At 38.2% G+C, this 26,969-nt stretch overlaps 1 protein-coding gene and 1 long non-coding RNA gene across 2 annotated transcripts in view; one reads left to right on the top strand and one right to left on the bottom strand.

Moving 5' to 3' along the window:
• The window catches only part of KLHDC10 (kelch domain containing 10), a 72,339-nt gene extending 54,823 nt beyond the window's left edge, over window positions 1-17,516 (top strand). Inside the window, exons 3-10 of the mRNA XM_037836162.1 lie at window positions 8,194-8,415; window positions 9,772-9,926; window positions 11,054-11,202; window positions 12,726-12,810; window positions 13,705-13,771; window positions 14,346-14,393; window positions 16,100-16,239; window positions 16,849-17,516. Coding sequence (XP_037692090.1) covers window positions 8,194-8,415; window positions 9,772-9,926; window positions 11,054-11,202; window positions 12,726-12,810; window positions 13,705-13,771; window positions 14,346-14,393; window positions 16,100-16,239; window positions 16,849-17,058 — 1,076 coding nt within the window. The 3' untranslated portion in view covers window positions 17,059-17,516. The remainder of the gene's footprint in view (window positions 1-8,193; window positions 8,416-9,771; window positions 9,927-11,053; window positions 11,203-12,725; window positions 12,811-13,704; window positions 13,772-14,345; window positions 14,394-16,099; window positions 16,240-16,848) is intronic.
• LOC119534119 overlaps window positions 1-25,917 on the bottom strand; it is a 49,178-nt gene extending 23,261 nt beyond the window's left edge. Inside the window, exons 1-2 of the long non-coding RNA XR_005216959.1 lie at window positions 25,781-25,917; window positions 24,474-24,528 (exon numbers count right to left, since the gene is read on the bottom strand). This is a non-coding gene — a long non-coding RNA (uncharacterized LOC119534119). The remainder of the gene's footprint in view (window positions 1-24,473; window positions 24,529-25,780) is intronic.
• Window positions 25,918-26,969: the final 1,052 nt, after the last annotated feature.

The following is a 26,969-nucleotide window of genomic DNA, read 5'->3' as shown; positions in this document are numbered from 1 at the left end:
AAATTTCTGATAACGGTTTAATATCCAGACGGTATAAGGAAGTCCTGCGACTCAATAAAAAGACAACCCAGTTTAAAAAAAAAAAAAAATGGACAAAAGGCTTGCATAGGCATTTTTCCAAAGAGGAAATACAAATGGGTAAGAAGCATATGAAAAGATGCTCAACATTACCAGCTGTTAGGGAAATGCAAATCAAAACCACAATGAGATACCATTTCACACCTGCTAGAATGGCTGCTATTAAACAAACAGAAAAATACAAGTGTTCAGGAGGATGTGGAGAAATAGAACTCTTACTCACTGCTGGTGGGAATATAAAATGTACTGCTGTCGAAGACATTTTGGTGGGTCCTCAGGAAGCTAAGTATGTGACTGCCATATGATTCAGCAATCCCACTGTTAGATATATACTCAGAAGTACTGAAAGCAGGGACCTGAACAGACGTTTGCACACCTATATTCACAGTGGCGTTATTCATGATTGTCAGAAGATGGAGACAACTCGTGTCCATCAACTGATGAATGGATAAACAAATTGTAGTATATAAATATGATGGAATATTCAGCTGTAACAAGAAATGAAGACCTGATGCATGCAACAACATGGATGAACCTTGAAGATATTACGTTCAGTGAAATAAGCCATTAGTATTATCTCACTAATATGAACTCAGTGTAATGAGCAAATTCCTGGAGTTAATATCTAAAATATAGGTTATTAGAAAATAGAATGAGGGTAGAGAATGGGAAACTGATGTGTGCAGTTTTAAATAAGGTTGATTTTAATGTTTGGAAATGGTGATGGTAGCACATTATTGTGAATGTAATTAACAGCATGTGATTGTGGTTGAAAGGGGAGGTTTAGGGCCATGCATGTCACTAGAAGGAAAGCTAGAGGATGAAACACATGACTGTATAAGATAGTGAACCCTGTTTTGGACGATGAAGGTGGTTAATAGTAAGTACATACGTAAGAATGTTCTTTCATGAACTAGAACAAAGGTATGTCACTATTACAATGTGTTAATAGGTTGTTATATGGGAAAGAATATACCTAATGCAAACTATGGACTGTAATTAACAGTAATATTTTAATATTGTTTTATTAGTTGTACCAAAGGTACCACACCAATGCTAAGTGTCAATAATAGGGGGGGTACAAGGAGTTGTGGGGTTTTTCTTTTTGGAGCAATGAACAAGTTCTCAAATTGATTGTGGGATGAAAGCACAACTCTGTGATTATGTTGAGAGCCATTGATTGTTCACATTGGGTGGTCTGTATGGTGTGTGAATAAAACTGCTTTTAAAAATAAAGAATGATACATATAAAATGTATAAGATGGCAGGAATAAATCCAAATAGAAAGGAAATAAGTCAAGCAGGGTTTATCTGTAGAATGTCTTTAGTTTACTACCTTAATGTGTTAAAGTTATTTTCTTGATAGATACCAAAAGAAAAATTTTTTAATTTAATATTTGGTGGGATATGTTTGGTAAAATTCTTTAGCTCAACCCTTATGATGTATGAACTTTTCTATTTGTTATATTTCAATAAAATTTTTATTTAAAAAAAATCCATGCCCATTCCTCATAAAGAAAAAAAAAATTCTTAGCCTTCCAGAAATAAAAGAAAATGTGTTTTTGTTGATTGAATATCTATAAGAAAACCAATAGCAAACATATATAAGGTGAACATTAGCAGTATCTTCATTAAAATCAAGGACAAGACAGATGCCCCCTATCACCTCCACTATTCGACCTTGTTCTGGAGGTTTCAGCCAATACAATTGAAGACCAGGAAAAAAAAGACATACATATACTGAAAAGAAAAACTGAAAATTGTCATTAATAGCAGATAATATGATTGTTTATCTATAAAATTCAAGATAATTTACTAAAGATAACTGAGTACAAGAGTACAATAATATGGCTGGATAAATTTAAACTTATAAAGATAATCTTTTTACTATATATTAACAACAATCAGAAAATAAAGAGATATTTACTCAATCATGTTGAAAACTGTAAAATATTTAGACATGAGAAATAAAAAAACAGTGTACCTATGGAAAGATATCAAAGAAGACCAGAATAAATGGCTAGAGATTGTTTCTTCATAGAAAGGCTTAGTGTTATAATACTGTTTTTTTCCAAATAGTCTTAAATAAAATGTCTGAAGTGCTTTAAAATTTCTTTAGCTCACTTTGACATAATTTGAGGTTTACAGAAAAGTTGCAAGAATGGTAAGTATTTCTCTCATGGCCTCCCAGATTCCCCAGAAGTTAACATTTTTTAACATTTGTTTTATCCCTTCCATCTCTTCACTCTCTTTTCCCCTCTCCCCTTTTCTCCTCTCTCTATATAATACAAATATATATGTGTGTGTGTGTGTCTGTACACACACACCCACCCACCCAATATTGGTTTTCTTTTTGAAACATTTGAGAGGAAGTTGCAGGCACGATGCCCCTTTATTTCTAAATGTTTCCGTGTGTATTCTTGAAAAACAAGGACATTGTCTTGGAATTGCAGAACAGGTATCAAAACCAGGAAGCTAATATTATTACTACTACAAATAATGGATAAAATTAACATGAGTATCTAGTTGACAGACCTTATTTCAGATTTTGCCAGTTATCCCAATAATGTCCTTGTATAAAGCAAAAGAAAATCCCAGGTCATGAATTTCATTGTTGTCATGTATCTTTAGCCTCCCTCAATCTTGAACTGTTTCTCAGCCTGTCTTAGTCTTTTTGGATGTTGATATTTTAGAAAAGTACAGACTAGTTATATTGTAGAATGTCCCTTAATTTGGGTTTGTCTCATGTTTTTTCCTCATGATTACAATCATTTTTGGTAGGAAGCCCATAATATTGATTTGTCCCATTACTGGTGATGTTACCTTTAATCACTTGGATAAAATGGTGTCTGCCCAAGAGACTTTGTATACATTAACAAACTGATTCTGAAATTCATTGTAAAAGTAAATGGAGAAGAATAGCTAAGAAGGTTTTGAAAAAGAATTACATGAAGGGAAATTGGCCCTGCTAGATGTTGAAAGATACTTTAAAGCTATAATAATTACAACAGTGTGGTAATGGTGTAAGAATAGGTAAACACCATGGTAACACTAGAGTTGGTCAAAGCAAGTTTCTTTTATTGCTGCTACTTTCTACATTAAGATTATTCTGCCCAAAGGAGTCAAATTATTACATATGCTGCATATATACTTATTATATACATTGTATGAAGTCTCTGCAGTAGGAAATGCTTACATACATAACCAAGAAGTAACATTGCATGTGGGAGTGAATGGATTGCTTCTGCATGACCAACTTGGACTTTAGGACCAGTGAAATAGTTCTTCCTGCGGTTTGGAGGTGGGAACCAACTGGATCAGTGTTCCTTGGCTTTCTTGAAGGTTTCCAGGTGCACAACAGAAGACCTGTTTCCTCAGGTGGAGGTAGTGATGGGCTATATACTTTGAAAAAAGCAACCACTTAAACTAAATTTCTCCTTTAGGCTATTTGATATTTATAACTAATTATTACTTTTAGCAATAAAGATTTTCACTTTTTAAAAACATGACCTCACCACAAAATGCTCTGTACCACATCTGGAGTTGGCTGCATCTTGTTATTAATAGCGTTGTTAAGCCTTAAATGTTATATGCCTTTGCATTTAAGATTCTGTAATGTTGCTTTGTATTGATTGTATGCATTCTTAAAGAGTATAGATTTTGTGTCCAAGGTGATTAAACCTGAATATTGGGATTTTCTAATTCTGCAATAGAATATGTCAACTTAGTGTATTATAAAGGCAGCATCAGTGTAGAAAGGATGGCTTTAACATAAATGATGTGGGAACATCCATTTTGGGGGAAAAATTAGACCCCAGCTCATATAATACACAAAAATAATGTCTGGATGTATTCAAGTTCTGAATATAAAAGTCAAGACTAATATTACTAGAAAGTGAGAATATTGTTATAATGGTGCAGCAGAGAAGACTATCCTAAATGAGATATGAAACAAACGAGCCATAAAAGAAAAGATGGAAAGATTCAATCATATAGAACTTCTATCTATAGAAGATCACAAAAACAAAATTAAAAGACAAGTAGCAAGCAAGAAGAAAGAAATATAATAAAGAATTTCTACAAATCTGTGAGAAGACAACCAAATAGAATAGGTGGGCAAAGGATATGATTAGGCAGTTCCCCAAGAAGAAATACAGATGGGCCAATAAACATGTTAACTAGTAAAATCAGGGAAATGCAATTTTCTGACACCAATTTGTACCCATCAGATAGGCACAAATGAAAAAGAAGAGGACATGAAGAAATAGGTACTTCTGTACACCACTGCTGGAAATATAAATTGGTCCAGGCTTTTTGGAGAGCAGTGTGGCTCTGTAACAGTGTATCTATAACAATTAAAAATGTATATTCCTTTGATCCCAGAAATTCGATTTCCAGAAATACACAGATATTTGTTTGTGTATATATATGGGGGAATCTTTGTTACAATACCATTTGTAATAGTGAAAAAATTGGCAATAACTGAATTAGCTGTCACCTTATCTCAGAGACCTAGCTTCTTACTGCCTTTGGGCTTGAAACTAAAACCCATTTCCATGGTTACTGCAAGTCCTTGCTTACTCCATGGGGCAAAGAGCAAGTGTTTGTGATATGGTGAGCACATGGAAGAGAAAAGATGGCTCAGATATCACAGGTATACAGTCTGTAGCTGGATGTTCTCTTCTAGATACTGAAAGTTCAACTTAGCATACAGGTTCAGTTTTAATTTTTGACTTTTACATTTGCTAATGGGAGTTTCTGAACTAGGTAGCCCAATTCTTTGGATGATTTTATTAGTAGCCAGTACTTTTTCAGAAAATGGTATTTGTACATGGAAAATTTGGGGTAGGATTCAGAGAGCTACTTTAGACTTGAAAACCCAAGTTCATCTCTGTCAAAGGTGATGAGTCTATGTTCTGTTCTACATAAAGAAAATTAATGCTTGGTTTCCATCACATTAACTCTGACAAATGTCCATGATTTATTCAAAATAAAATAGCTTTCTAGTGTGTTAATCTCTCTGGATATAAATATTTTGATGTATATGTATATGCAAAGAAATCTTTAGTTAGCAACTAGAGAGAAAGAGGAGGTACCTCTTTGCTTCCAGCTGTAAGATTCCTTGGCAGGATGTGAAATTAACAAAAATCAGCAGTTGGGCTAGATCAGTGAAATATTATGTAAGTCACAAAATTTTAAAATTCCCAGTAGCCACATTAAAAAAATAAAAAAGATGGTATTAATTTTAATAGTATTTGTATTTAACCCATTATATAAAAAATATTTTAAATCAATCTAAAAATTATTAAATTTTACATTTTTTGTCATATTAAGTCTTCAAGTCCAGTAGCTATTTTACATGTAAAGCATGTCTCAATTTGGACCAGACACATTTCAAGTGCTCAATAGCCACATGTGACTAGTGGCTACCATGTTGGATGGTGCAGGACTAGATAGTAGGCTTCAGAGGACAGAAATAGTAATTGACTTGTCATTGTATTCCCAACACCTAGCACAGTGTCGAGTACATAGCAGGTGTCCAGTAATACTTTCTGACTTAATGAATGAGTAGATAAGTATAAAACCAGCTTTTCACTGATGACTCAGCTATGTGATCCATGTGAGTTATATTTGTTCACAAAAATAGTAGGCAATACATCTATAATGGTCTGCCTGCCTGCTGTACAGCCATTTTGAGAAAATCAGAATATGTTTCTTTTCATATTTGCCCAAAAGCAGTTTTAAAAATTATCCATTGACTCCAGGTAAAAAGGCAAATGACAGAGTACCCATCTGTTGACCATACCAATACTTTTTTTTGTTAAAATTTTGCTGATTCTTAGAAACATTTGTGTCTTGGGGAGAAGAACATTGCATAATTCAACACCTGTTCCCTAAATTGTATATCTCATCAACATAGTACTATTATAATCCACTTAAAGTTGTACACTGTTTTGATCAGCTTTGTCACTATGTATTTTAACCTGGAATGAAAATCAACAAAACTTGTAGTATCTGTTCCATATCTCCAACTAAGTGTTATGAGTGATATAGGATAGTTCTTATCCATGACCTTTGCTCTTGAGGAGCTTATAATCCATTTGGAAAAGAAAAATAAACTGATAAAATGAATAGAGAAGAATTAAATGCCAAATTCACTGATTTCCAACATTGTCAAGTATCTTCTGTGGGTCAGGCACAACCTTAACTTGGTGAATAGAAAGATAAATATAAATACATTCCTCTTCCCTCAAATAGCTCACAGACTCCTGGAAAGATAGACATATATAAACCAATATATGTATATAAACAAAATGTTATAATCAATAAGCCAACAAACTTATATAAAGCAATAAACATATTTTAACCTAATAAGGAATGTAATAAATCTGTGAAGTATGGTAATACTGTTACCATATACAGATGAGGAAACTGAGGCTTAGGAATGGCCACTGATTTGCTCAAGATAGCAGTTAGAAAGAACCTGGATTCAAACCTAGATATTTATAGGAGCCCTTGCTTTTTCTTCCACGCCACACTTTCTGTGTCTCAGGATTCCTAGAAAGTGCAGATAAATTGAGTTCTGTAAGGTAAATCACAGCCCCTTAGTAAGTTTGCTCACTTACTATAATTTGCCTACTATGATATTTATTCATATGTTCACATAGGCATGGTGTGACAGTCTCATTAATTGCACATGTATGCGCTAGTATTTTAGTGATAATGGTCTTTACAGCAAAGGCCCTAGGGTTTTATCAAAGAGAAAAGAGCTGTGTGGGCTGTATGGGAGGCATTTCCACAACTGGAGATTGAAGGGTAGATAGACTAGTCCAAGGTATAAGGGAAGTACCCTGGGCTTTTCAAGCAGAGACATAAGCTTGATTAAGCAGGCAGGAGTGAGTGTGAGATAAGCTAGGGCAAGGCGCTTGTGAAAGGCTCTAAATGCTGGGCAGAGAACTTCATACCTGAGCAGTAAGGAACCATTAAAGTCTCAAACGAGACTGACAGATTGAACTTGAGTGACTTTTGTTGTTGTTGCTCAAGATCTGTGCAGAATTTCTTTTGAGTTCTTAAAGCATACCCAAGAAAGTGGGATTTTGTTTAAAAAAAAATTGTTAGGATAGTAATAATTTATTTGTATAAGAGGTGTTTATTAGGTGTCCAACATTGGCCTAAATATTAACTAACATTATACTGTTTTCTTTAACATATGGAAGTAGACATGTCTTTTAGGGTAATAGACAACTATAGTTGCTTCTTATTCCATCCACTATATACTTAAGCATCTTTGCTTCTAGAGCTATGCAAGGGTTTATGTAGACTGGTATAAGAAATTTTTGTAAGGAGAATAGAATTAATATAAAGTATTGGGTTTTTTTTTTTAACGCTAAAATAATTTTGAAGTAATTTTTAGTGAACAAGTTGATATGAACTTCAGAAAACTTTCACATATAAATTGTAGAAACAGCTTTTCTTAGTAAAACTCTTAATAGGATGAACAATGCTCTTTGAGGTAAATATAAGACTATTCTTTGTTAACTGCCATAATCTCTGGAATGGTATTTAAATTCTAAATTTTGCTATCACTCTTTGAAGGCCAGTTTTCTTTCTATGTGTATAATTATATAGTGTGGAAAAAATCATGAGTTTTATGTATGTGCATTTTTATTTATACATGACTCATTCACATTTGTGATGTATTTCTCTAGTATTCAGTTTAATTTAGTTGGCCTGTGTTGTTTTCTCTTCTCAGAAAATAAGAAAATTTGTCCTTTTAGCTTTTGAATTACTAAACCCCTCCTACTTTTCTTGAAAATTCTAAATAGTCAGCCACTTTCTTGGAAGAGAGTTTATAATGCTCTTTTGCCTCACTTGGGAAAAATCTTTTTACTGTTAGCAAATTCTGAAAATAGTCATATGAGATAGAAATGGAGACTAGCTCCTTAAAATCTTAAGTAGTGTGTGTGAATGCTATGTATAAGATGACCTAAGCAAATAAAAAGTACAATCAAGTTATAAATCTTCTCTGATCCCTTTTTAAACTAATGTGGGTTGTTTCATTTGGGCTTTTCACCTGCTGAACCCCCTGTGGAAAACTGTCCTCTTCTCTCCTAGGCCACAGACCTCCACCAGCACGAAGTGGACATCGGTGTGTGGCAGATAATACCAATCTGTATGTGTTTGGAGGTTATAACCCAGACTATGATGAGTCGGGAGGGCCAGATAATGAAGACTATCCTCTGTTCAGGGAGCTTTGGCGGTATCATTTTGCTACTGGAGTGTGGCACCAGATGGGTACAGATGGCTACATGCCCCGAGAACTGGCATCTATGTCACGTGAGTGGAAGCAGTTCTGAACTTTTGACTTTATGAACTGTCTGGGAGACCAGGTCTAATGTCACATGTTCCATGCTAATAATTTATAATAATGAAATAAGATTAAAACATGTTAATGGACAGGCTTTTACTATGGTAGTAATACAGGTAATTTATAATCACCTGGGCGTTGGATAGCCATAAGTTTGAATTCAGCTATATACCATTTACTTGCCAGATGATTTTTAGCCTCAATTTCCTTACCTGTAAAATGTGATTGGTAATATCTCAAAGGGTTAAATATAAAGTATCGTATATTGTAGGCAAAATGTGGTAGAAAATTAACAAATGGGGTTTCTAACAATGAATGTGCAGAGCAGAGTATTTCACACACATTATCCATTTAATCCGTGTGGAACTATTGCCAGTGTACAAATGAGAACACTGACACTTTAGAGAGGCCCTAAGAGTAGTGGTTACGAATGCAAGCTCCAGCCAGGCTGCCTGGGATTGAATCCCAGTTTGGTAAGGTTCTTTTTAGGAAACCTTCCACAAGTTATTTAAACCACTCTATGTCTCTGTTTCATTATCTATAAAAATGGGGAAGATGATAATAGTTCCTACCTCATAGGGTTGTTGTGAAGATTAATTCTGAGGCCACTCTGGAATTTAAATAAGGTCTCACTGGCTCCAGAGCCCATGGTGTTGACTGCTACACTGTATCAGTTGAATTGATGTTAAAAAAAAAAAAAAAAAACTGTCGAAAAAATACATTAGCACTATTTTGAGAGTTATTTGTCCTCAAAGAGAGAAAATGTGTGATTTTGTGTGTGCGTGTGTGTGTTGTGGCAGGAACAGAAGAGATACAGAGAGAACACCAGTTACTAGTAGGATATTGGCGTTTCTTTTTACCTGGTAGAGGATTAAGATGAGAGAATGATAGAAACCATAGTTCAAAGTATAAAGGACACTACCTGGCAAAACCAGAATGATCTTTTTATCCCTTCATCCTGAATTTCACTGGGTCTTTTCTAAGGCAAAGATGATGCTTCATTTTCCTCTGCTTCCAGCATACTCAAACTGTTTTTAGCAGCAGTAGTATACTGAAGTACATATAGTTCAGTATTTTTATACACAGTATATTTAATGAATTTCTATAAATATGTGTTGAATAAATGTTATATACCTAACAATGATAGGTAGTGTGAATTAGACCTTTTTCTGCAGAATTTTGTAGTAGTTAGATAGCAGTGGTTTGAACTACCTTCTGAGAGCATTAAAGCAGACTGTTTTTAGTTTCTCAGATATTCTGGGTTTATGTGGGCACATATTGCATGTGGCCAGTATGTAAATGGAATCTGTACTTCTCCTTCCCAGTTGTGCTGCACGGAAACAATCTGTTAGTGTTTGGAGGTACAGGCATCCCATTTGGTGAGAGCAACGGCAATGACGTCCATGTCTGTAATGTGAAGTATAAGAGATGGGCTTTACTCAGCTGTCGGGGGAAGAAACCCAGTCGTATATATGGACAGGTACCAATCTGTGGCCCGTCATGGTGGATATCTTTGTTCATACTGTTTTAGTTCTGGGGACAATGTCAGAATATTTATATTGTTACCAACATTTTTTAATGGAGAATGAATTCAGTGTGGTTAGTATTTGATTTTTCAGTTCTGACGTGAAATTATAATTTGTAAATCTGATTGCTTGTCTTCTCCTTTCCTTTTTCCTCCCTCATCTTTTGTTTCTAATGCAGTTTAGACCTGTATGACAGTTTCTTTAAATGTGGAGTCCTTCCCCATGAGAAATTGGGCTGCAGTATGCTCTGGGTTCTGTCATCTTTAGAGTGATACGACTCTTTGAAGCGCTCTCTGACCTAAGTAATACAGTGGATAATTCTGCACTTGGTTAAGACAGTTTTACTCATTTCAGAGCTAAAACATCGTAGAAATTAGTTTAGGGCCCAGTGCTTCAAACCCTGAATGTGAAAAGTTACATCCAAAAAGATAGGGAGCCATACATCAGAGACCATTTGAAAATAATGAACTTAAGCTTGAAACCACCAGGGTTCAGCTGCTTTCTGAACTACCTGGCATTAGTACTGCTAAACAGCTTCTGAACTTTAACTTTGAAGGGACACATACTGGATACTTCCTTATTTCCATCATATACAGGAAGCATTTAAACTCTTAAGAAGTAACCATAATAATAGCTGAATTTACATTGAACAAGAGTCTGGTGGAAAATGTCAAGGTCTTAGCACTGTCACTTCTAAACCTTCCTACTCAAGGGATTCTAGTGGCTTATTTTTGTATCTGCTTCTTCTTGAGAGCATTTTTCTTCAGACTGCTTAGAAAGAGAAGCAGCTTTCAATGGAAATGTTCATGTCTGTGATCTATAAATTTTTTTGGTTGGCTAAGCCCTCTAAGGACCATCTAACCCAGTTGACTATCTGTAGGTAGAATTTGCTATCCAGCTGAGCAAAGCTTTAGCTTTCTAAAAATAATCTCCATGACCTCTAAAATTTTCAGTCCTTTAAGAGTCTGATATTTTAGAAGTACAAGAGAATTTTATAAAACCTAATTTGGGGTTATCTAGTTAAGTTTTCTTTAACCAAATGCTAACGAGTCAGTCTTGTTCACCTTTCTCCATTATCCAGGCCATGGCTATCATCAATGGCTCCCTTTATGTCTTTGGAGGGACAACTGGCTATATTTACAGCACAGATCTGCACAAATTAGATCTCAATACCAGAGAGTGGACACAACTGAAACCAAACAACCTATCCTGTGATCTGCCAGAAGAGAGGTGAGTTTGTAGCATTAAAGCAAATTTATTCTTTCTTGCTGAGATTTGACTTCTTTCAGAATATTGGTACCATGGTTTGAAGAAAAACCTTTGGCCCTGGTTAAAATAATTAACTGGCTGTTAGTTCCCAGTTCCTTCTGCGAGGGAATGGTATTTTTTCCTGAACTACAGTTTTTCCTGTATTTCCTCTTATGTTTCATTCTTTCTGCATTAGGAAGATACTAATACTTTGAAGAAGAAACCAGTGGTAGCAATTGTAATCAAATTTCATATTACAAGCAAAACAATTACTTTCCAATTACTTTTTGATTTCCCTTCTTCACTCACATATTAGGTTTCATTTGCTCACAGCTGCATCCCCAGTACAGGGCACAGTACCATGCCCAAAGTGGGGCTCAGTGAATGTTGATTGGATGGATGGATGGATGAAAAGGTCATTTTAAGTGCTTTGTTAAACATTCAAACACCACATGATTCTTCATAGTTGCTTTCTAGTAGCAGTCCTAGATCTTTCACTTTTCTTTCCTAATAGCAGTTGCCTCCTTTTAGAATTACAACTCACTGAAAAGCTTGAAGAGATTTTTTTTCTCCAGTTCAAAAGCAAAGACAATCTTAAAATTCACTCTGTTCAGATTAATTTAATTTCTCTTTGTTGCTTTTAAACAAAATGGCATAGAGGTGCTAAGGAAGAGTTTATCTTTATTGTAGTATGTTAGTGGGCTGATTATTACAGAACCAGTATGAGAGGATTTGGGAAATGGCCTGTTACTTGGAATAATTTTGATGTAATTTATTTTATCAGCATCAGGGCCTTCAGGGAAAGGAGGAGATAGATTAAATTTTCAAAGCATTTTCACTTGGTTGCCTTCTTTGAATCATTTTATGGACATATTATAAATTGTTTCATCTTCTAGCTAGACTACCTGGATAAAAGTTCTGGGAGGTGTTTCACATTATATTCACAGCTCTATGTAATATAATTTTTCAGATATACTTATATCTGCTAAAGATATAAGTCTCTAATTAAATGTAGGTGGATCAGTTTTTAAAACTCTGTAACATTTTTCCCCATATGCAGAGTTATCACAAAATGATTATAGACAATCTAGAAAATACAAATAAGCAAAATGAAAATGAGAAAAACAAAATCTGAACTCTGAGATAAACAAGGTTAACATTATGGATTATATCTTTAGTAATTCTCTCTGCATATTTGTGTGTTTGTAAATTTTTAATGGTTTATAGCCTACCTGCTATTTTGTAACTTTTTTTCTTGCTGAATGACACAAAAAGAAGTTCTCAATATATATTAACCATTCTCTATGCCATATTCTTATTGGTTATATGCTAATAAATTTTATGTATAATCTATAATTTATTTAACCATTTCCCTATTATTATACACTTAGGTTATTTACAATATTTTTTTATTAAAAATAGTGATACAATAAAAGTCTTGTGGTTAAATCTTAGGTAGATCAGATTTCACTTAATTGTAAATGTATTTTATTGTATATTTTCAGATACAGACATGAAATTGCACATGATGGGCAGAGGATTTACATCTTGGGAGGTGGTACTTCCTGGACAGCATATTCCTTAAACAAGGTAAAAACAAATACACACACAGAAAAAAAAAGAAAGAAAGAAAGAAAAAAAAAGAAGAGGGAGAGGAGGATAGAGAGAGGCATATATCATACTAAAGCAAAATAATTCTGTTACTTAGGTGTTTTAATTTTTGCAGATTCTTCATCAACATCTATTTCATGTTAGATGTTCTTTATCAGTTCAAACTCTGTGCCCCTCATATGCTTTCCAGTTGATAATTGCATTTATCACACATTGAAAATGTTTTATGAAAATTATCCCCTTATGCTGGATGAGGAAAGTGACTAAAAGGAAGGTATAGTAGTAGCTTGCATGAGATTTGGAGTAATTAATTAGAATTGGAACCAGTATTCTAGGAATGTAACATGCCTCTCATTGTTAGTGCTGTGTATCTAAAAAGAACAGGCATGTTTAGAGCTGTAGGTTTTATCAAAACTGCATTCTTATTTCCTTACCATATGCCTCGTTAACAAACAATCCTATTTTCCCCATTGTGTAATTAAAAAAAACCAAACTTGTTTGTTTGTGCTGTTTTGCAACTTCCACCATTTTCTACAGTGAACATGTATCATTTCATGTTACTTAGGTATTTTAATTTTTGCAGATTCTTCATCATCTATTTTATGTTAGATGCTCTTTATCAGTTCAAACTCTGTGCCCCCTTTTTTTTGTTTTTTATTAATTGAAGTCATATATGTGCTTAATTTTCAATTGCCTCATTTAATATTTTGCCTTCTATTAGAATTAGGAAAGATCAGAGAAATACAAAGGAAAAGAAGACTTCAACCAAGAATCCAAACTGTTGTTAAAAATCCAGCTTTTAGGCTAGCTAAAACTACGGTTATTTATCTCTATATGTGTGTATATGTTCTTTTTTTTCTCTCTCTCTCCAAGATCCATGCATACAACCTTGAAACGAATGCATGGGAGGAAATCGCAACAAAACCCCATGAAAAAATAGGTAAAGTTAAAATAACGATTGACTTGTGTTTAACAAATGTATTTTACACTTTGACTTGTTTTGGAATGGAAAAAAATAATTTTACTGAGCTAAATAGCAGCTAAAATATCTGTTGAACTGATATTAGAAATTACTTGTATTCCTTAGCTCAAATATTATTATTCCTTAGCAATTGAGCAAGGAGACCTTTTGTGAGAATTTTTGAATTCTTGGGGCAGAAGTAGGTAAATATGGGTGGGATAAGAAATAGGAATTTAAATCAAGATCTTCCCATCTCTTTGTGGCTCAAGGGGCCATAGGAAAGCCACTGGTAACCCCAGCCCCCTCCATCCCACCTTGTTTCCCTGGCACCTTAGCACTGTACTCTTATAATGAGTCTAATGGTGGCTTAGTCATTTCAATGTGAAATAAGGAAGAATTGGAAGGACCAGTCTGTGTTTCTGTTTGCTTAATGCAAACAAAGGAATTGTTTTAAGTGAGTTACTTATAGTATGTCTTTTGCTATGTCTTATCAATGTTATTCCCAGTTTTTTGTGTGTGAATAGTGGACTTTCTGTGTTTATGTGTTTGGCAGGTTTCCCTGCAGCCCGAAGATGTCACAGTTGTGTTCAAATTAAAAATGGTAAGGATTCTAAATAATATGCTAATTCCATTTCTGTAATTAGTTTAGCTGTCTGTAGGAATGTCTTATTCCATAAAGATAGTTCCTCAGAAAAGGTGTTTGGCTTTGGGGAGAGACTATTTCTTGTCGCTTAAACTTAAAGGGAATCCATAGAGTTATGCCTCTCTCAGCAGTTTTTCATAATATAAACTAGTCTACTATTTGGGCTTCCTCAGTTATCAGAGAACCAAAAAATCGGCAATAAATAAGCTTTGTTATTACAACACCGGTTCTTTCAGCACCTCACTTCATCAGATGGCTATAGTTATGGTGGGTAATACTGATACTCTTGACTGCTCATACAATAGAGACCTCAGTGAACATTGTATTAAATTGCAATGACTCTTTCAGAATGTCATTTCATAAAGTTTATTGTGTTCTCTGTCTGATGCCAAATAGAACTCTTAGCTCATTCTTTGGCTGTATTACAACAAAGGCATTGTATGGCTTCAGAAAGCAGCTACTATATCTAAGTGTCATAAATGACTCCTCTTTGGATAACCTTCCTGTCTTTTAATTTACAGTTTATTTCGTAGTTTAGTATACCTCCTTAAATTTTCCTGGGAGGAAGGTGTGTATAAATGACTTGATAGCCTATATCCTTTCAACAGCTTAGTTTGGACTTAACTAGGATTATGCAGCTATCTCTAGCACAGAGGTACTTTTTATTATGCTTTTGCTTTTTGGATAAGAATTATAGGTAGGGGCATTGTTCAGCTTTGTCTCTCTGAGAATGGAGCTTGTACTTTAAAGTTTTTCTTGAAACCTAGCCAAAAAAGTTTCCAGTACATTTTATAGTTTAACTAAATATTAGCTTATACTTGATTTAGACCTGAACTAAGACATTTATTAATTTGATTCTTTGAGGCCAGGCACCCTACAAAAGGATTCAACCTTAGTTCTGGGCATTTAATTTAAAAGGGTCACATGGCCTTTGTTACAAGTTATCTAGTTAGTTATAACTAATGATTTTACAAGAAAACCTTTCATTTTGGGAAATTTTTATTTCTGACATAAAGAACTGTACAGATCAAATGGGGCTTCAGACTGTCCTCTGTGGGTTGAAGAAAGCTTGGAAGAACCTCTCTTGCTGCTCCCAAAGTGAACATTGCAGTAAACATTTCTCCTCAGTTAAATGTCTACATAGAATATATTTGTTAAAAAAGTGTTTGTAAGATTTGTTTTCCCTGATGACCTGCAAATGTGTTTTGTGTGGCTCATATATGCATTAAAATTCTTTTAATTAGTGGACAACACTTAAAAATCAAAATGTTTCACATTTTAAAAATCCTGATTTGTAGCTTCTCTTGAAATATTGGGAGATCTGGTAACTGCAGATCTTAAGTCCTGGGTGGTATCAGTTAGTTGGAGCTGCATAGCTGTCACCTCATTAGAGCATATGCCTCCCTATTTCTTTGTCTTCCATGGACCTCCTTGCTCATTCATTTTCTGTGCCTGGCACCTGTGGCTATTTGGATTTGTGAATCCTGACATAAAGACCCTGACATAGTGTCCAAACTCTGTTCAGGCGACCACACAGTTGGAGTCCTCTATGGTATAGTGCAAATCCACTTAATTGGCCTCTTGTCAGCTAGCCATGTGGTCTACTATAAAATACACTGTAGCTTTGGTCTTTGGGTGATCTGGGCTTTCTCTTTTCTTGGTAGATGTATTTATTTGTGGGGGCTATAATGGAGAGGTGATCCTGGGAGATATCTGGAAATTGAATCTGCAGACTTTTCAGTGGGTGAAGCTCCCAGCTACCATGCCTGAGCCAGTTTATTTTCACTGTGCAGCTGTTACACCAGTAAGTTTTTATTTTCATATTTTCCTTACATAGTTGTAGATGATAAGGAGATCTAGAGAGTCCTGATGTTGGCAAACCTGGTAGTAAAAATTTGTTTTTAAAACTTCCTTCTAAAGCTAGCCAATCCTCTGAGAAAAGGTGAAAAAAATATACAAGTTTAAAGAGCAGCAGAAATGGAAGAAAAATGTTTCATGTGGCATTCAGGCTCTAACAGTGATTATCAACAGGTATATTCTGGGAGGGCAAGATAGTTTTATCCCCATGATGCCATATTACTGAAGATCCCACTAGTTTTCCAAGGTAAAGACCTTTATTTTGATCTTTGTATTCCCAATATTTGACACAGTGGATACCTAATGTAGTCTTAGTTTAATGTTTGTAGAAGTTTAAAAATCTATAGTTTTTACCCTTAGTAATTCATTCATTATTTAAATCCTTCTTGATCTCTGCACTATTTTGAGATCACTGAGAAATTCTGTTTGTTTCATGAAGCTCATCTTGGTTATGTCTACTATGCTTTTTTTTTTTTTTTGCTCCTGAATCTTCAGCCTTAGTATCTGTTTCTCTCCTGCTTGAATTTGCCCTCTTTTGACTGCCATTTGTTTATAGGCTGGTTGCATGTACATTCATGGAGGAGTGGTGAACATCCACGAAAACAAACGGACTGGGTCATTGTTTAAGATCTGGCTGGTGGTACCTAGCCTGCTGGAACTGGCATGGGAGAAGCTGCTTGCGGCCTTCCCTAACCTAGCAAACCTCTCCCGAACACAGCTTCTGCACCTTGGACTCACACAGGGACTCATCGAGCGCTTGAAATGAGGATTTCTGGACTGTTCATTCATACTGGAAATGTTAATTTAAAGAGACTTCTTTATTTATGGGCAGTGTAGAATGTGCTACAAAGAGGATTGGTTACCCTGATCAAGGCCTTATTCAGAAAATACATCAGATGCCTTTCTGTAAATTGGTTTTTAAGTTTATGGAAATCTGACTTTCCTTTGTGCTTCCTTCTTTGCTTCTCTACCCCCGCTCACAACCTCAATACTCACACACATGCTTACATACTCACTCTTCCTTGATGGAGTTGAGGGAAAGTCTAAAAGTACCTTAATGTTACAAATCAAGACAAGATATCAAATTTTTTTTAAAGGAACTCTGAACATATGACCATATCGGTCAGTGCTCCACAAATTAAAGCATCATTATTGACAAAAACAAAACTAAAAGAAAAAGAAAAAAAAATCCAGCAACAACAAGCAGTTATCAGTTTGGGGATAGAACGAGAAGAATGAGAATCTTGCAGGTTATACTTAAACTGCTTGAAACTTACTGTTTGAAACTTACTGCTTTCAAAGATGCATCTAATTGAGCAGCTGGGTCTATTAGCAGCAGTAGGTGATATCTTGCTGCATAGATACCCATACTATCCTTTGGCTTTGGAGGAAAGTTAAGCATCTCAGCAGCTCTTGGTTAGTGATTTCTTTTCTCATCTTTATGGTGCCAGCAGTAGTCAGAGTTGGCTTGTCTAAAGATTTACATGTGTGCTGTGGTTGTGCTATTTGTTGTGGCTCTTAGAGATTATGGTACCAAGAATGTTTCAAATCAAGAAACTATGGTTGTCAAATTCTTTATACTGAGCCGTTTAGAAGTCCTACTGTGCTTGTTAATGGTTTCAAGTATCTCTGACTTCTTCATGGGGACGTGTAGTCCTAAATATATGGTATAAATGCCTTGGGAAAAACACAGGCTTTTGGGAGACCAGGGAAGAGTGGAGCAGAGAGGGCTTGCCCCCTACCAGAGCCTGTTAACCTGGCTTCTCCTCTGGGCTGTGAGCAATGTTATATGCAAGGTGGTGGCCATTTTCTTTTCAGAACTTGTTTCTTTTCTAATCTTTGGGCCACACTCCTGTTGTTTTCTCAGGCAACGGATTTTATTTCTAGAAAGCCAGTTGGCTCTTGATTTTTCTCTTAGCTTGTTGCCACTGTTTCCATCTGCTTTAATGTGTATGGTGCTGTGAGTAATTGTCTAGTAATTGGATAGAAAGTCTTAAGGGAAAAACCACAGGTCATCCTTCCTGAAGAATCAAGTATCATTTTAAACACTAGCATGAGGAAAGAATGAAACTGAGTGTAATTCACTTTTTTTAGTGTGAAATTTTAGTTCTGGGTTCTGTTTGTTTTTTAACTTGAAAATGAAAAATGACCTACATTTTCATTTGTTTTGTCATCAGGCTGCTAGAGTAGTTGAGCAAGTCACAGAGACATGAGCATTTGAAAGTTCATACGTGTTAACAAAGGTGCTTCAGGCATACAAGTGGGCACAGTGCTGATCATCCCACTGTTTTCCTCCCAACAGGAGACTCAGATGGGAGATTTAGGACACATTTTTCCTTTAAGTGCCTCTTTTTCACCTAGCTTTTAAAATTTTTCTTCTTTTTACTTTTTCTCAGAAGGGACCTCTTTAGCTTATGTGTGGATTTATGGCTAAAATTACCATCCTGTGTTCACAACTGGGGAAGAGAAAACTGTGACCTGTAGACTTGGACTCCTAACTTCCAGGCCTTATTATGATATCCTGTCCATTTTCGGTATTCTGCAAAGGCTTGTAATAACCACTTATCTGTTGAGTTTGGGCCCTTTAGGGGTGTGAGAGGTGTGGGGGAGAGGCAGGAAAAGGAACAACTCCTCTAGTGGTCCCATGCCCCCACCTCTTGCCATTACCAGTCCATTTGGCATTTAACCTCTTACCACCCACTCTTACCACCACCATCCTCTAAGGAGCTCTCTCCAGAGCATGTCAGAGTGAGCAGTTCCATTAGTTCTAAACAGAGCTTTGCTGCATGAGTCCACCTTGGTCTCTGGGTATTTGGTGGAAATAAATCCCAAATTAAATAAGTAAAGCTGTCTGTGGGGGAAGGGGAAGATTTTTGTCATGAATTTCTACAGGGACCAAAGACTGAATGCTCAGTCTCTGTGCTTATACTTCTGTGGTCCTTGGGATATAAGCAGGTCTCTAGTTTTGCTACACACCAGGTAGCAGAGTAGGTCTGGTTCAATCCACACTCATTAGTGTCCTTTTTTTAAGCATTCTGAGGGCACTTCTTTTTGAGGTAGACTTTGGAGGCCTGACATTGAAGACCTTGTATGTGACATTTTCATAGAAGTATGTATCCTTGGTCTAAAGTGTCTTCTTTTAATATAACACTAGTGAAAATGATGTAGTATAACCAGCTTTCTGAGTGCTATAGAACCACACATATGCACATGTTCTGGATGCCAAATGAGACTGTGTGTATGATGACTTAAAGTATATGACTAGGATTTATGTAAGAGATCACCAGGCATTTTAGTGTGCGTGTGTGTGTATATACATAGCCAGCATTCTGAATTCCTGACACTGTTACTTGGTTTAGAAGAGTTTATGCCTGCTGCCTCTCTGCCTCTTTGAGGTACTCCCAGTCATCTGACTGCAGTCCTGTAAATTTAAGTGCAATATATAGAACACATATGGATATATACAGATTATATATAGAGTGTGACTATAAAGCAGCTAGATTACTTTTTGTATCTGTTTTGAGGAAGCCAGCTCATTACTTTAGAGCCAAATCATGCCAAGAATTTTAGATGTGATCAGCTGGCTTAAGCCAACTCTTGGTAAAGCTAGAGTTTCAAGTCCATGTTTTCTTACTCCAATTCTTAGAGACGTATTATTCTGTGGGTTTGTTTCAGTTGACATTTTTTTCCCAGTCATCTTTGTATTATCTCACGTTTGCATGTCTTCCTACATTTCTTTGCCCAGGAACAAGGAAGACACCTTTAAAGGTTTCCCAAATGGAAAATGGAAACTTAAGATTTGATGTTATCAATTCTCCCATGTATATACTAATTTATTGGTGAACTTAATACTTTATTAAATGAAGAAAATTATGCTTTCTTTACTTAAAGTATTTTCCAGATCCTGGGAAAACTATAAACTCATATGGAATCGACTGCAGCTGTTTTTCAGGGGCCAAACTGAAACCCTTTCCACTGGCAAAATGTCTTTTTTTCAGTGACATGATGTAAAAATTTGCTCTACCTGTTCATGTCCATTACTTAGCTGGATTTAAAAATATAATAATAAGCATATTAACATTTCTGAGCAAATGACCTTTGCTTACCCAAAGTAGCAAGAGTAAAGCACATATAATTGAAAATCATTGATAATCAGTATATCAACTTTTTTATCAAACAGTTGATTCATTTACAATTCTTCCTCCTCCCTGAGCTTTTCCTTCAAGCACCTCCTTTTCAGCGGAGCAGGGCTAATGAGTAGTGAGAAATGGAAAAGGGGCTAGAAAACTAGCAAACATAAGCAGCTCTGATTAACGGTAAAAGCTGACAACTGTTGAAAACTGAAATTAGGAACCGTGGGTGGTAATCCCAAGTTTAGATGTTACTCTTCAGTCCTCTGCTTCAGCATAATTTCCTGCCCTGAGTTCTAGGCTGTCTCTTCTATAACCACCAAAGAACTCTTTGCACCTACAGGAAGAAAAAGTTGTATTTGATTTAGGGGAAATCCCATCATTTGAACACATTTTTTACGCTCTTGACAAATACTTGCTTTTTCTTTAATCTTGCAGGAGCCTTGTTTTCTCTTTGGAAATACCTTTTCCAGCCACATATAGGAAAGCCTGGCCATAAGGGAAAGGTTGAATTATTCTCTAAGACTATGTTGGTCTTAATTCCATAAAACTAATTTGTTTTTATGAGGTCTTTCAGATGTTTAGAAAGTAGCACAGGTTACTGAATTGTCTACCTGCCAGCACTGTTTTAGCCCAAAAAGCCATTTTCCTTATTCTTCATTATTCTAGCATTGAGCTTTAGAGTGGATGAGGGTTATGCTCCTATGATCATAAGCTCCAGAAACTGTAAACTATTAGCTTAAATTCCTTGGTGGTTCCCCAGATGCCTGGGAACTGCGAGCCTCCTCAGCAGGGCCTGAGTAGCTCCATTTGCACAGGGCTCAGAAACCTCCATTTGCATCGCCACCAGACGGTGCCCAGCAATGGTGCTGTCCTTCGAAAGTCATTAGATTCTGCGGATAGCAACCTCTTCCCCAGTGTGATGCTATGAAAAAAAAGTTCTGAGTTGTGCTTCAAAAGTGGTACCATCTTTTTAGTGTAATTTTGTGTTTTTAAGAATTTTTTTTAAACCCCTGCTTAGTCAGTATACAGGGTGAGTCAGACGCAGTTTTCAGAGAAAGAAAAACACAGCAAGCTGTGGTAATTGATGTTTTACTAGTTGTACATTTAGAATACAAAAGGAGGCACCAGAAAACAACACTGACTTTCTCTAAAACCACTTCCTTGTACACCAAGTCTGAGCAGAGAGAGCATGCCAGGCATCTCCTTATAAAGGCACCTGCCAACGAAGGTTTTACTGGAAGCACCTAGGCAAGAAAGGGCAACCTCTCTCTACCGTGCAGTCTCTGAGGGGTGAACCTGGGCTTTGCTCTTCAGAAGAGGGTATGCTTAGGCCGCACACAATGCTTGCCTTACTTTAAAGCTATTGCCACAGTCCTGTTAAGTAGTGTGGAAGTCCTTTTACAGTCTGGTGTGCATGCCGTATGATCAGGACAGCTTTTCCATCTTACCTGTTTTCCTACAAGCAAGTAGGAAATATAGTGGATTTAACCTAAAATGTCCAATCTGTATTTATGTACCTTGTCAGTGTTTTGCTGTTGGTTTTCTAAAACTATCTGATCAATAAATCTTCTCCAAATCTATTTGGTTCAAGGCCACCTTGATTGTCTGACTGTAATTTGTGTGTATGTGAGCTCACCTTTATAACCTAAGCATCAGCCCCACCCACCTCTACCACCCCTGCCCCATGCCCACCAGGATCAACTTTTCTCTGTAATATCTGTGAGTCATCTACTTCCATGCCCGTCCCTTGTGGTCTCCTATCTGCTCACCATCTGGAACTCCTGGACACATGACAGTTCCCTCAATAGAATGCTCCTCCCGACCAGGGCTCTAGCAAGAGTGAATGTGGGGCATGTCATACTCTCGTTTGCTGCCCTATCACTAGACAAGTTTGTGTGGATGTATCAAGACTTTTCTGAAGGCTGCAGAATTCAAAGGGAAAATGTAAGTCTGTACGTACAGTCATATGACTGTATGATCCAAGAGAAAAGCACCAAGAGGAGTTGAACCCTTTGCAGTTGTCCTTTGGAGATGAAACCACAGTTCCTAGTTCTGCCCTTGGTCTTCTGGATGCTTCCCTCTCCAAAACCTCTGCTTTGTGATGCTTCACTGTCTAACCAGATCCCTTCTCCCAGTAGTATGTTTCCCACCTCTGTTAAGTCCAGAGTAGGCGTGGACACTCCAAGTCTGGTCACTTTTAAGTTCCCTCTTCTAATGTGAATTGCACATAGACCTCTTATTTTCAGTGTTTCATTATCCATTAGGCTAATGGTCAGACAAGTACACCTTTCAAGGACAAATAATACTTGTTATTATTAATATATATCTATAAGATAATTTCTACCCCTTCGTAATTTGTAAGGGTCCCTAGCCCACCTTACAGTTAATACTTCACATTTATTATGCAGAGAAGTCTTTTCTTTGGTTTATTTCTCCTACCTCTTCTAAATTGTACTCCCCTCAGACCTACCAGGAAAAAGAAATGGATCCTATACTTTTTGGACTTTAGACCAGCCAGAGTTTTGAAATAAACTTCTGTTTGCATCTGATTTAATTCTAAGATAGGGTATCTAGCCCCTTCTTGACCTGAAGGGAGGAGTTTAGTGGCTTTGTTGGTTTGGGTGGTTTGTCCTTCCAGTTGCATGTATAAAATTCTAGTTGGTCAAAATGTTATTACTAAATATTACAGCTGAACTGTACAACCACATTCTCTTGCAATGTATCTTCTGCAGTAATTGCTTGAGGGTAGAGGACATTGATAAAAATACCCAGTTTCCATACTACTTTCAAATGAAAGGCCCGAAGCTCTAGACCAGGGGGAGACCAATAGAACTTTCTGCAATTATGGAAACGTTCTATATCTGCTCTGTCCAATATGGTAGCCACTAGTCACATGTGGCTCTGAGCACTCGAAATGTGGCTACTGGCTGAGGAACTGAATTTTAAAATTATCTTAATTTTAACTTATTTAATGGTAAATAGCCACATGTATATATAGGTGTTTGCTATTATTGCTCTTTGTAGTTGTTGGAACAAGAAATAAAGAGAAGTATGTTACTAAAAATTACAAAATTAACCTTTAAAGACACTGAACATAGGAGGAGGGAGGGGAGGAAGGCTGACGTAAGTGAGCTAAATCCTCATCTTCCATAAAATGTCTCAAATTGAAACAATAACCAGATAAGCATATTAATTAGAGATGTCAATGTATCCAAAAGAAAAAGTGTAAAACAGTCCAAAGAGCTAAGAGTATTAAGACTGTGCTGCAGCAGGGACTGCTGTTTTTTAAATGTGTTCATGTTTTTTATTTTGTTTTTACTATTTTCCCCTTTATAAAACAAAACCCTTTACAGCTTTTCCAATTTAGCTCTTCTTCATAATAGTATAAATCTGGATCTCCTCTGACTAAATCAGGTTGTAAATAATTGAGCAAAATTCAAAGGGTGGGGCTGAAGGATTAGTATTTTTTAAAGTTCCTCATTGATTAAGATGCAGCCTGACTGGTATTTTGGGAATTTTGACTTAAAAGCCAATCCTGGGAGGTTAGGGGAAGGAAAAAAAAGAGAGGGTGGAAGGAGGGAATTTTTAAAAGACACACAAAGTCTCTCAAGGTATAAGTGTGGTTTTTTTCATCCTGTTGGCCAAAAACTATTCCTCACCATTCTTGTCCATTCATAAAATCAAGCAAGAACACTGTTCTAGGGCAGAGGCTTTTTCTTTCACATACTCCACAGCAAAGTGAGAGGAGGTATAGGGTTTTTGAGTGACATACAAAGCAGACCCAGCTTATCTGCCCATCCTGCCCAGGCCTCAGGGTTTTTGACCTGGCAGTCTCAGATGCAAAAATGAGACACTTTTCTTCAGATTCTCAAATGTGAAAGTGTATCCTGCCTCCTTTCCAGCAGTCAGTTCAACAGGAGGGCTTCAGCAGCCCAGGTAAGACGGGAGGCACAAAGCACTGCTCAGTCAGGAAGGGCAAGCACCCAGCCAGAAACGAGGGTTAGGGAAGAGAGAAGGACAGAGACAGGTGGGAGGTCTGGCCACTTACTGTTTTAGGACCCCACACCATGTCAAGAGATTTAGAGCAGTACTGCAGAAGGCAACTGTGAAAAGAAGAGAAAGCAGCTGTCAGTCTGTGTTACCTTAAACTGGTCAGTTCATCCTCTTGAACCTTCCACCTAAAACTAAAGTTGTCTGGCTGCTGGAGCTGATGAAGCTCTTGCTATGGTTGCCAAGGATGTTTCCAAAATCTCCCCCACCCCACTATGAGGAAGCAAACATCTTTACTCTGCCAGCCACAAAGAATATAGCCAGGGCATCCAGAGATCTGCTGCAAATGGGGTTTTATTTACTAGCTAAACCTCACCCAGAAGGGAAAGGTATAGTGTGAACTGAAACAGCCCAGATCACGGCTCAGGATGTCAGCATCTGCCTCTTGTTCACCCTGCACTGCTCAGACGCCCATGAAAGTAAGAGACCAGACTTGCCACTCACAAATCCATAAGAATGATGAGCATGGAGGTTGCTCGGGCAGCATATACCCCAAGTGGTTGGTGCTCAAGGGCAACCAGGACTAGAGGGATCCAGGACTAAACTCCAGTCCTGCTTTGTGGGCCCTGGGAGCTAGACCTGTTGTAGTCACCTTATCTGCCCAGCCTCTCGCCTGGACAGCCAAGCACTTAAACAGTTCTTTTCTCCTGGAGATATTATCCCATTTCACAGGTTGGTAGAACAAGACGAAGCCAGGTTAAGTGATTTGCTGAGGGTAACTCAAAGGCCAGAAAAGAGGGGGGCTTAAGCCTTGGAAGCAAAGATCGAGGGTGCCCATGCCTGCAGTTTGGGGGGCTGCATTCATAAGAACTTTCATCCTCCCTGCCCCTTCCCCAAGGCCCTGTTTGAGAAGAGAGGCATCGACAGCCTTCCCCGCCGCCTGGCTATGGGCAGTGGGGGCAGAACCGAAGGGCTTCTGGGAGACTGCAGTCATCATCTCTGGTTTCCCGGGGGTGGGGTGGGGGCGGGATTCCGGGGCGTTGGAGCAGCCGCTCAGGGGAGCTGTGAAGCCCGGGGCTGGGGCGCAGCTGGCGGTGCTGGCGAAGGCGGGCCTCGACCCGGCTGGGTGCGCTGGAGATACAGTCCAGCGACCCGCAGGCCGCTTACGGACACGCAACATTTCCCCAAGTGTTCGCGCGCCCGCCCTGGCGAAGCCATCCAGCGGCGCTGGCGTCGTAACACCGCACCGGTCCCGCCAAGCCGATGGCCTGGCGGGGCCATTTTGATCCGGGGGACTTATTGCTTACGGTGCGTCAAACTGGAAGAACCGCCCCTCCTCACTCGAGGTCCCCGGGTGTCCCCTACCCTCGCCTTTCCGCTTCGGCGTTTTCCCCTTTCGGCCGGCGCCTGGACGCCAGCTGCCCGCATCGATGGCCGTGCTTTTCAGACTGCAGCAAAAAGTCCTCGTGGTTGCACTAAGGCGTCACGAAGATGCCGTCTCGGGTGGCTTCTCTACCTCCACCTAGCGGGGAGCGGGAGCTCGGCGGAGCTCCGCCGGGAGGTGGCAACAGCAGCCGGGTTCTCAGGAACCCGCGGTCGCGACCCCGCGCGCCCCTCCGAGCTGTTCCTGTCCCCATAGAACTGGGAATGGGTGGGGTGGAGAAAAAGGATGGGATTGCCCGGCTCGGCACCCCCCGGCTGGACCTTGGTGCCCCTCCCGCCCCACATCCGAGAACCCTGGAGAAAGCTGGCACTCAGCTCCGTGGGGCCGCCGGTCCCTTCATCTATGCATCAGTTACTAATTGAGCATCTATTATGCATGGAGCACTGTGCTGGGTGCTGGAGACGCAGCAGGGAATAAGGGGAGAGCTTCCATTCTGGTGAGGAGGTGATACACACTCAAACAAGAAAGGAAACTGGAAACGAACTAAAGAGGCTGCTATGAGAGTAACTAGGAACTGTTTTAGATAGAAAAGTTAGGGAAGGCCTTTCTGAGGACTGTGTGAATGTGCATAAGGAGCTGAAAAGTGCGTGAGAAAAAAGGCTACATCAGTGACCAAAGCATTCCAGGCAGGAACACAAACCAGCTTCTCGTGTCTCCTAGAATGAGAAGAAGCCTGTGTGGCTGAAGTAAGGGGGATGTTGGGGAAGAGACTGGGGAGGCACAGAAGGAGGGACTGTTAAGACACGTTAAGGAGAGCTGGGATGTTTGGCTTCTGTTCTAAGAGCATCTGGAAGCTTTAAGGTAGAGCGCAAGGCAAAGGGATCGCTCTGGGTGCTGCGTCCAGCCCTAGAGGAGCAGGAAGCTCTGTTGGCAGAACATGACAGTGGCCAGGCGGGGATGAGGGTGCTCAGGGCCAGGGTGGTGGTTGTGGAAATAGAGAATTCATTCTTATTGCCTTTTAAATAGCTGGCAGGACTTGCAAGTGAATGGGATGTGAGGTGCTTGGGCACCAGTGCCCATGTGGGAGAGCTCCTGTGGCAGCTCAGGGTGGGGCCCAGTGGCACTGGTGGGGGTTAGGGGGCAACTAAATGGAGAATCTGGCTGAGCCAG

This window comes from Choloepus didactylus, chromosome 5 (assembly GCF_015220235.1).
Source record: "Choloepus didactylus isolate mChoDid1 chromosome 5, mChoDid1.pri, whole genome shotgun sequence".
Lineage (NCBI taxonomy): Eukaryota > Metazoa > Chordata > Mammalia > Pilosa > Megalonychidae > Choloepus > Choloepus didactylus.
Note: the sequence above shows the minus strand (reverse complement) of the source record. Positions and strands in the feature narration are given on the sequence as shown.